This window comes from Eptesicus fuscus, chromosome 6 (assembly GCF_027574615.1).
Source record: "Eptesicus fuscus isolate TK198812 chromosome 6, DD_ASM_mEF_20220401, whole genome shotgun sequence".
NCBI classification, from domain to species: domain Eukaryota; kingdom Metazoa; phylum Chordata; class Mammalia; order Chiroptera; family Vespertilionidae; genus Eptesicus; species Eptesicus fuscus.
The window spans coordinates 103,068,984-103,079,983 of NC_072478.1; the positions used below are offsets into that span (position 1 = coordinate 103,068,984).

General features: G+C 55.4%; 1 protein-coding gene across 1 annotated transcript in view; it reads right to left on the minus strand.

The window, feature by feature from the left end:
• The window catches only part of STK10 (serine/threonine kinase 10), an 81,043-nt gene that overhangs the window by 28,647 nt on the left and 41,396 nt on the right, over window positions 1-11,000 (minus strand). The window contains exons 3-7 of the mRNA XM_008147611.3: window positions 10,075-10,123; window positions 8,677-8,826; window positions 2,700-2,772; window positions 1,573-1,767; window positions 1,018-1,099 (exon numbers count right to left, since the gene is read on the minus strand). Coding sequence (XP_008145833.2) covers window positions 1,018-1,099; window positions 1,573-1,767; window positions 2,700-2,772; window positions 8,677-8,826; window positions 10,075-10,123 — 549 coding nt within the window. The remainder of the gene's footprint in view (window positions 1-1,017; window positions 1,100-1,572; window positions 1,768-2,699; window positions 2,773-8,676; window positions 8,827-10,074; window positions 10,124-11,000) is intronic.

Genomic DNA, 11,000 nt, shown 5'->3' on the forward strand with positions numbered 1-11,000 from the left:
TTTCTCCCGCAGCCCTTCCTGTCTCCCGCTGAGTCCCTCTGGCAGGACACTTTCCAGCTGTGGAACGGAAATTCCCGGCTCGGGTCCGGGCTCCGCGTCTGCCAGGCGGGGCTGGAGGACAGCTGGCCCTTCCCGGAGGAACGTCCCGGAGGCCCGAGGTGAGGCCACACTCTTTCTAGAACCTTCTCCCTTAACCCTCACAGCCACCTGGCAAAGGGGACATTGCTGCAATCCCCAGCTCAGAGCAAGAACCAAGTCAGAGAGGGCAGGCCACTCGCCCCGGGAGGCACAGCAGGAAGGGATGTGAACCAGGACTTCCCCTCCGCTGCACACACTATCACGGCGCTGCCCACCCAGACGCGTGCGCTGGACCTCAGCGTGTCCGTGTGACCGACAGCCTGAGCCTGGGGGCGCCCTCGTGCCTTCTCTCCGCCTCCCTCTGCTGTGACAGGTCACGGTGGTGAGCGCGCCGCCCTGAGTCCTGCGCGTCCTCTTATGAACCACCGAATCCCGGGTGGACACCCCCCTCCAATCTCATCTCCAATCCCCCGCGCTCACCCGGCCCCTCGCCAGGCCTCCTGGCTCTTCCCGGCTCCTGCCACGCGTGCTCACCCCCCGACCTTGGCCTCGGCTGGCCTGGCCCTCGCCGCCTCTGGTGCTGCTCACACAAAGCCCTGTGTCCTCCCTTCACAGGAGCCACCCCCGGGCCGCCACCGCCTGCGCTGCTTCCCCAGAGCCTTCTCCCCGCCAAGTGCACATCTCTGCTCGTCTGCCCGGCGCCCCCACCGGACACCAGGTCCGTGAGGTCGGGGCTCGGGGGGGCCCCCTTCCCGGAAGCCCTCCCCGCACGGGAGCTGGCGTTTAGGGGGCGCCCAGGAACGTGGGGTGACGAGTGAGTGGCGTGCACGCTGCCACCTGGGCTGGTGAGGAAGGCATCGACTTCCAGGTCATGGCCGGCCTCTGCCGTCGCCTCCAAAGGAAGGACAGGCAGCAGGGCGCCCCCGGGAGAGGCCTCACCTCCAGGAGCTGCGCAGCGCTGGGCCGGGTCTCCGGGTTCTTGTCCAGCGCCGTCTTCAGGAAGTCTCGGAACTCCACGGACCTGGGGGCAGGGGCAGCAGTAAGCTCAGAGCGACTCCCCGAGCCAGACTCACTCCCGGGGTCCTGCGCTTCCCCAACACGCCCGTCCAGGGACAAAGGGCGCCTTCATGGCTATCGGGCGGAGGCGGCGGGGCCGTCGCGATGACCTTGTCCTCATGGGCGTCACTGTGCAGACGGGACGTGGGAACCAGAGGCGCAGGGACTTGCCTCAGGCCACAGAGCAAGGCACAGCCGTACTCGGTTCAAGCCCGAGCCCCACATCCTGGCCCAAGGTCGTGCCAGGTGGCTGCTGGGCCGGGCTGGGCTCTTCCCACCGTGGGACGCGTGTCGCTGAGTCACAGTCTGCTCTGTGCCCGGGGGGAGAGCACAGAGGGAAGCAAGAGGCCAGGAGGCCCGGGGGCCCAGGCCCTCACCTCCCCGCACCCCGCTGCCCGGCTCCCGGCCGCTGGCCTCTAGCACACCCCTGCCCCTTACCACTTGGAGGGCGTGAGCAGCGTGGGGGGGTCCGACTTGGCGATCTTGAGCAGGACCCGCATGGGGTTGAGCTCGTGGTGCGGGGGCTCGATCTGGGCCATCTCGATCAGGGTGATGCCCAGGGACCAGATGTCGGCTTTGTAGTCGTACGGGGTGTCCTTCATGGTCTCACACATCACCACCTCGGGGGCCATCCTGAACCAACCAAGCGACAACAGGGGGCTAAGAACCCGGCCTCCGCGGGCGCTTCTGGGAGACTCGGGGTCAAGGACCAGCACTTCCCGGGTCACAGTTTGCATTATTGTCCAGCCCACTGTCTTGTTGAGATGTCTTCAGACAGAAAGACGCCCTCCAAGCGGCTCCTCGGCCACGGCCTGCTGCAGTTCCCGATGCCTACCACAAGGTGGCAGCAACAATCCAGAACACAGTCCTGGGGAGGGTTAGGGGCGGGGCAGGGGTGGGGGGCAGAGGGGAAGGGGCCCAGAAAAGACAGGACAGGAAGGGCAGTGGAGAGAATACAACAGCCCGGAGAGAAGGGGCAGGAGACAAAAGGAGGAAGAGGAATGAAAGGGCAGAGAGAGAGAATAAAAGGGTGAGTAATAAGCCGGCAAGAAGGAACCTAACTCCACGTGGGAATTCACGCACATGAAGAACAGAAAGTAGTTAGCTGTGCTGTTTTTTCCAAAGGGATAGTTTTGGAAAAGCAGGAAACGCCAAGGACTAGAGGAGTCCAGGGAGACTTCACGCGGGGGCAGGAAATGAGCTGGATCATTCACCTCTGGCCCCAGCCCTGGCACTCAATCGCTACTTGCTGAACGAATCACAAACTGAGCCATTTTTTTTAGGAATTCCAGTTACAGTGCTATTAATGGAGCATGTCCTGTGTGCACCGTCCCATTTAACCCTCACAATTACTCAATAAGCGGGTGCTGTTATGTGTCCGATTTTACAGATCAGCAAACGGGGCACAGGGATGCTAAGCGACCTGGCCAAGGTCACAGCAGGGGCACGTGGTGGGGACTGGGCTCAGACCTCCTGTCCCGAGGTCACCAGCCAGAGGTCACCTTGGGGAGTCTGAGGGTGAACACTGTGCCCACCATCCCCTTTCCGGAAGCCACCGGACTCACCAGTAAGGCGTTCCGATGAAGGAATCTCGTTTCTGCAGGGTTTTCAGATTCTTGGCAGACACACCAAAGTCGGCTGCAAGACAAAAACCTCCGATGGAGCGTTCGGCGCGCATGCCTCCACCCACAGCCCGGGCGTGGATTCGCAGACAGCCGCTCCAGACCAGCCACCAAATGCCAACTTCTATCTCGCAAACTAGCGATCACTAAAATGCATCTGCCGTCAGGATGTACTGCGACATGAACTTCCTACTTGCTAATGAGAGTGTAAACTGAAGAGCCTTCTTCCAGAAAAGCAGTCTGACAATAAGTCACAAGAATCTTCAAAATACCCAGACGCTTCTGAGCCAGGAATTCCAAATCGCGACATCTACCCTAATGAAGTCACCCTACATGAAACAAAAACTGTGCATACTGATGTCCATCAAAGTGCTACTGTTACGGACAAATTAAAAGCAAGCATAGCTTTCAGGGAGCAGTTTTAATTAGCGATGATCGCACCTTGCGTATACCTCAACGGCTATGGTGCTGTCACTAAACAAGCTTAGGGAGTAATTTTATTTTATTTTTTATTTTTTTTAAATATATATATTTTATTGGTTTTTCACAGAGAGGAAGGGAGAGGGATAGTCAGAAACATCAATGAGAGAGAAACATCGATCAGCTGCCTCCTGCACACCTCCCACTAGGGATGTGCCCGCAACCAAGGTACATGCCCTTGACCAGAATTGAACCTGGGACCCTTCAGTTCGCAGGCCGACGCTCTATCCACTGAGCCAAACCGGTTAGAGCTTAGGGAGTAATTTTAAATGTCTTACATACACTATAGAACACACCCTGTATTTTCCACAAGGATTTAAGATGGTCTCTCTCTCTCTCTCACACACACACACACATACACACACACGCGTGTAAATGGAGAAATTAGGAGAGGTAATATAAGGTAAATGGTAAACAATCAGATATAATACTTTTTAAGAAAAGTATTATAAACCCCGTATGATGGAGTGTTTTATAGTCTTTAAAATTAGTATTTAAGTATTTTATTCCATACTTTAATAATAAATTATGTATATTAATACATATCAATATTAAACATTTACTATGTATTTAATATTAATATTTGCCATGTAGTTAAATACTTTAATATTTAACAACATGAAGATATTTTATGTACATACTTATAAGTTAGGTGGGAAAGGGGAGCTGCACAGTTGAATATATTGTATGGTCAAAATTATGCCCCAACTCCCAAAAAAGGGCAAAATGTACATTGAACTGAGTTGGAGGAAATAACCAACTGTGTACATGGTTGTCTGTAGGTGGTGAGACTAGACAAGGTTTCTCCTATCTTTCTGAATTCCTTACATCTGCTATGGTGAACATGTATGACTTTCAGGACCAACAAAAAATAAATATAACTTAGCTTTTTGTTTTGTTTTTTATTGATTTGAGAAAGAGAGAGAGAAAGAGAGGAGCATCTACTAAGCAGTCATTGGTTGATTCTTATATGCGCCCTGACCAGGGACCAAACCTGAAACCTTGGTGTATTGGGAAGATGCTCTAGGCCAGTGGTCGGCAAACTCATCAGTCAACAGAGCCAAATATCAACAGTACAACGACTGAAATTTCTTTTGAGAGCCGAAAACCGACTTCTGCGCGTGGGCCACGAAGTTTCAATCGCACTGTACGTGCGCGCCCGCACGTGGCATTTTGTGGAAGAGCCACACTCCAGGGGCCAAAGAGCCGCATGTGGCTCGCGAGCCGCAGTTTGCCGACCACGGCTCTAGTCTAACCCACTGAGCTACCAGCCAGGGCAAAACCGTTTTTCTTTAAGCGCACACCCAACGCCACGCAGGGCAGAGAAGAACCCAGTGCCACAGGGAGTCTTCTCCAGCGCCCTGGTCCTCGGGACAAAGTGTCATCTTGATTAAAAAATAACCTCAGGAGGAAGCAACACCCTGAGAGGGCGGGCCATGGTCAGTGTAGCTTTGTCGCAAGAAACTGCTAAGTTGTTACAACCGCAGCCGCTCCTGGGGCCTCCGCCTGAGTCTCAGAGTGAGCAGGCCCCTCACCCCAGCAGGTGCCAGCCGCTGCGTTCAACCCCCACCATTCCAAACCAGGAGGGAGCATACTGCCGAGGGGGCCTGAGCACCAGGCAGCGGGGCTCCAGGGCTCCGGGCCTGGCTCTTGCATTTCACGGGGCAGCAGGTCAGGCAGGAGCAGGCAGGGGGCAGGGGGCAGGGCAGTTACCAACCGCGGCCCGCAGTCTCTCGGCCTGTGACGGGGATGGTGACACTGGGCACTGTGGAACTACTCTGTCAGGTTGTCGTGAGGATTAGATGACGCGGGGAAAGCACTCGGCACCAAGCCCAGCCCTTGGTAACCTCCGGCACCCGAGCCAGGAGCCTGAGATTGGTAGGCTGGGGCAAGGCTGAGGTTAGGAGAGCTGGTCTCTGACCCCAGCTGCTCCGACAGTCGTGGCTCAGCTGATGACCACCCTTGACCCTGGCAGGGACAGTCTGGCATGAGAGGGAGCAGGGCCGGGCCCTGTCACCACCCAGCTGCTGCAGGGGGAGGTACAAACCCAGGCGAGGACCCAGCTCTGCTGCTCCCCGCCCCCTGGCCCCGGTGAGTCACCGCCCCTCGGGGCTCCTGGGGAGGAATGGGCAGGGGCTCACCGTCCCACCGGGCGCCCGGGCCCAGCTCCCCTGCAAACACCGCAATGGATGGCACGTCATCCCGGGAAATCTTTCTCGCAGACGACTGAGGCCCCTGGAGGAGCTGCCACACACACACACACACACACACACACACACACACACACACACACGCCCTGCCGGTCCCTTCCAAAGAAGGGACAGAAAAGCAGAAACCACCACCTTTCGCAATGACACCCACTTGGTCCCCAGAGCCTGCGAGGAAAGTGCCTCTGGCTTTTGGGTAGCTGCTACTTCCCCTTCGGTCCCACAAGATGGGGCCCGGGCAGGAAGGTGGGGTGCCCCAGCCGTCTGCGCCCTGAATGCAGTTTGCTCTCTGCTGGGTGGCTGGCTGCCCTCGGACAATCCAAGGGGGGTCACCAGGCAGTCTCTTCTGATGACACCGCCTCCCCCTCCCACGGGAAACCAGCATCAGAGACGGGCAGCGGGCAGGGAGGGACCCTCCTCATAAACTAACTTCCCGCAGGAAGAGAGCAGTCCCCCGGCCGGCCGGCGTGACTCAGCGGCTGCGTGTCACCCTATGAACCGGGAGATCACGGTTCGATTCCCAGCGACCCATGATTCGCTCTCATCATTGATGTTTCTCTCTCTCTCCCTCTCCCTTCCTCCCTGAAAGCAATAAAAATATATTTTAACAAAGGAAGAGGCCAGTCCTGCTCTGTCGGCAGCGCCCGGGCACGCAGCTGGCCCGTGCCGCACGCCAGGGTTAGGGAATGCAGGCTTGGCTAGAACGCCTTTACTCACGAACCTCCAGGAAAACATGGCCACGCGCTGGGCTTAAGAAGCTAGTTCGACAGCAATTCTATTTCTAGAAACAGATCCCCCAAACCAGATTTATAATACGAAGCAATATTCGAGAGAGTGGAAAACCGGAAATAAACTCAGCCGCTTCTGGAACCCGGTGGGGGAACAGTAAGATGAACTGTGGCGCCCCCAGACCGGGGAGCGGCACGCAGCCCTGAAAAAGAACGAGCCGTGACCGCACATCCTAACTGGGCGTTTCTCCTTAACAAGCTGCCCGACCAACGCACACCGCAACGGACACACGGTTCCAGAAGGACCCCCAGGAACGGCACATGCATGTCGTATGTGCCCAGTGCCCACGCACCCGCCAACGGGTCTGGAGGTGGCACCGAACACTCAATAGTGACACCTCCCCGGGAGTGCACTGAGAGGCCTCACATTTTACCTCATGCACTTTTTTTTTCTTTTTAATGTGTTTTTATTGATTTTTAGAGAAAGAGGAAGGGAGAGGGATAAATAGAAACATTGAGAGAGAAACCATTGATCAGCTGCCTCCTGCACACCCCTACTGGGGATCGAGCCTGCAACCCAGGCACGTGTCCTGACCAGGATTTGACCAGGGACCTCCTGGTTCACGAGTTCTCAACCACTGAGCCACACCGGCTGGGCTCTGTAATGAAGAGGACACATCGCTTTTATGGTTTCAAAAGCTGAAATGCGTATGGCCAAGATTTTGGAGTTTATGGGTCTTTACTTTTGTTTTTTCTTTTTTTAAAACCAGTGGGGGCCAGGATGTGGTGAAAGAAGTCCTCCATCCGGGAGGGGGGGGGGGGCGGACTGACGGGTACCACCAGTGTGCAGGGCACCCGGCGCAGGTTTTAACAAAAGCCTGAAACGCCGCACAAAGCCCACATTGGCTTCTGAGAACGCCTAAAGGTGCTCGCACGAAGACTCAGACCCGAGCAGACGCGTTCCTCGCCGCATTTGTTAGAGGAGACAGGAGAGCAGAGACCTACAAATCCAACGTGAGGGGCTTCATAGGTAAATCACGGTTTACACATGTGATCATAGGTAAATCACGGTTTACACATGTGATTGAATGCAAGGAAAACATGAATCTGTTTCTGAGAAATATTTAAGGTGTAGGGGAAAACGTCCTGATATTCTTCAATTAGAAAAAAAAAAGACTGAAAAACTATATATGCACTACAATCCCAACTTCTAAAAAAATACATATTTGTCTAATAAAAGCTAGTATTTGTTGAGACCTTACTAGGTGTACAGCGCCATGCAAAGAGATTCATGCATCTCATTTATATCTGCCTCTGTGACTCATTTGCATACATCTGCATATATATTCCTGTGCATATCAATCGTATCTAGGGCCCTGTGGGCAGGGAAAATTATTATACCCAATTTACAGATGAGAAAACTGAAGTTAGGGACTGAGTAACTTGTAACCAGCTCTTCCTTCTCGGTGGGTCCACCCATTCCAAACGCCATCTCTACACTCACTTATACAGCCATTTTTCCCTGATTGGCAAGGCAATACCGCTTATAAAACCTCCAACGTTTAACTGATTACAGAGTCTCCATAATCTGGTGGAGATAAAACACTTAGGAGTTTGCTGCCCACGGCTCAGATGTACTTATTTACATTATTTAAATTATGTACATTATTTGCATTTACATTATTTGTGTAATGTAGTATTATGACAAGTGAAACAAGCCAATCTGAGAAAGATAAATACCACATGATCTCACTTATTTGTGGAATCTAATGAACAGAATGAACTGACCGACAAAAACAAGGCCCGAAGCAGGGAGGCCTGGAACAGACGGACACAGCTCGATGTGGGGGTGGGGGGACGAGGAGAGATAAGCAGGGAACTTACGTCCTCATCTATATTGCCCATGGACACGGCCATTAAGGGGGTGGAGAGCTGGGGGGTGACTAGGGCTGAGAGGAGGGGAGTAAAGGGGGGAAATGGGAGAAAGCTGTAATACTATCAACAATAAAAAACACAGTTTTTTTAAAAAATCCAGTGAGAGAATAGACATAAACAAACAAGGTCCGACACATGTGCCTGATGTGCCCCTTTCTCTCTGGGAGGGACGCAGGCCCGGCCTCCACCGGTCACTCTCACCGGAATTCTCGCCATTGGACGCAACAGCCCAGGGCGAGACCAGCCCCCACCCGCTGTGGGCCTGGGGCAGGGCCGCTCTCCGTCTGGAGGGGCCGGGGGCCGTCCCGTGTGCTACACACCAGATGCCAGTGTCCCTCCCCTGGTGTGACAACCACAGAGGTCCCCGGGGGACAACATCACCGTCAACCGAGAACCACGGGAACGGTCGGTGCCGGGGGTCCAGAGCCGGCGGAGGAGGGCTGTCCCTTCCTGGTGGCCGTGGCGGCGAGGCGCCCACACTCGCCCCTCCTGCCCGCAGAGGCCAGGCCGGCACCCTGAGGCCGACGCCGTGGGGCTCGGCCCCCCACCCGCCCCCGCGGCCGCCCTTACCCAGCCGGATGTCGCCCTCCAGGGTCATCAGCACGTTGCCGGCCTTCAGGTCCCGGTGGATGATCTTCTTGCCGTGCAGGAAGCGGAGGGCTTCCAGCATCTGGCGACAAACCACCTGAATCTGGGGCTCGGTGAGGCCTCGGTCCAGCTCTGGAACAGAGACGCCTGCGGTCAGCTCAGCAAGCGCTCGCGGGGGGCGGCTCGGGTCAGGCCACAGCGGGCACAAGGAATCAAACACCGTCACACTGCTGAGCAGTCCCGTGTGCCAGGCTCACCTCTAAGCACCCCCCCCCCCGTGACCTGTGCCCTCTGCACAGTGGCCTTACGGGCGGGCACAGTTATTTCCCCGTTCTGCAGAGGAGGAAACTGAGGCTCAGAGAGGTCAGGTCACTTGCTCAAGGTCACACCACTGTCACAAAACAGCGGTGATTACTACGGTATTTTTTGTGTGATTGCCCAAGCTTGCTGGGGACATCAAGGCTTGACAACAGCCCTGGCCGGTGGCTCAGTGGTTAGAGTGTCGACCCACACACTGAAGGCTCAGGGGTTCAACTCCTGGTCAAGGACACATACCTGGGTTCGATCCTTGGCCCCAGTCTGGGTGAGTGTAGGAGGCCAACGAATAAATGTGCCTCTCTTACATCTCTCTCTCGCTCTCTCTCTCTCTCTCTCTCTCTCTCCTCTCTCCCTCCCTCCCTTCCATTCTCTCTAAAAAATCAATGGAAAAATAGTCTCAAGGGAGGATTATTTAAAAAAGAGAGAGAGAGACTTGACAACAGCCCTGGCCGGTGTGGCTGGGTTGGAGCGCCATCCCGTTCACTGACAGGTGGAGGGTTCGCTTCCCAGTCAGGGCACATACATGCCTGGGTTGCAGGTCTGATCCCCGGTCGGTTGGGGCAGGTATGGAGAGCATACGGAAGGCAACGAATCAGTGTTTCTCTCCCACACTGATGTTTCTCTCCCTCCCCCTGCCTCTCCCACTTTCTCTCCCTCCGTTCCTCTCTCTAAATCAATAAAAAGCATATCCTCATGTAAGGAAAATCTTTTAATTTAAATTTTTAAAAAGAGACAACATCCCCATTCAGCTTTTACAAAACGGGTGGGGAGCCCCACTTCTCAAAGAACTTCCCTCAGGCGTCCCCTTGTCACCTCCTGAGCCTATGGGGTTGGGCAAAGGAGTCATGGCGTCTGTCTTATGGCCGAGAAGGCTCGTGGCGAGGGAACAGAATGGCTTGGTCTTCCCACCAGTGTCAGCTTCGCTCCGTGAACCGAACCCCTGCCCCGAAAGGGGACAGAGCGGGCGGTGCTCACAGGTCAGGTGATCACGGGGGTGGGCGTGAAGGACGCCTGCCCTGGACAGAGCCGACCCCCCCACATGCTGCACCGAGGAAGACTCACCCAGCATGATGGCATCCACAGCTCCCCCCGGACAGAACTCGATCATGATCTGCAGAGAACACAGCAAGGCCAGGGTGAACAGGGCGGGCAGGGCGCACAGCTGACACGACGGGGAGGTCCCAGCTCCCGCCTCTCCTCCTCCTGCCCAGGGACTGTGCATCCGTACCACCCCCACCCCCACCCCCACCCCAAACCCTCACAGGAGGCTCCAACACCCAGAGGAGCTGCGGGGCACCTCATCTATCAGAAAAAGGAAAGCCAGGTTGCCGTGGGCACCCCAGGTCCCGCCAAGCCCACACCCGCCCTTCGCCCTCCAGCCTGTGGGGCTCGCTCTTCCCGCCTCCCAGCTGCCCCCCTTTCTGTGCGTGACAGCAGGGTATCAGAGAACACCTCCAGCCTGCATGCAAGCTGTCCAGTCCCCCTGGGATCCAGCACCTGTCTCGGCCTCTTCATCTCCCAGAGCCAGGGCTCCGGCGCCTCGGGCCTGGAGGGGCAGCTCGGGGAGAAACCAAGGCCCAGGACGGGACGTGATGACCAAGGACACAGATGGTTAGTGCAGGTCCCCGACTGGAAAGCAGGTTTCCAACCCTCAGGTTACTCAGGCAAGCACTCCTTCACTCACTCACTCATTCACTCACTCACTCACTCACTCACTCATTCACTCACTCACTCACTCACTCATTCATTCATTCACTCACTCATTCCCTCACTCACTCATTCACTCATTCATTCATTCACTCACTCACTCACTCATTCACTCACTCACTCCTTCACTCATTCACTCACTCACTCATTCACTCATTCATTCATTCATTCACTCACTCATTCATTCACTCACTCATTCACTCACTCATTCACTCATTCCTTCACTCATTCACTCACTCACTCATTCATTCCTTCACTCACTCACTCATTCACTCCCTCAC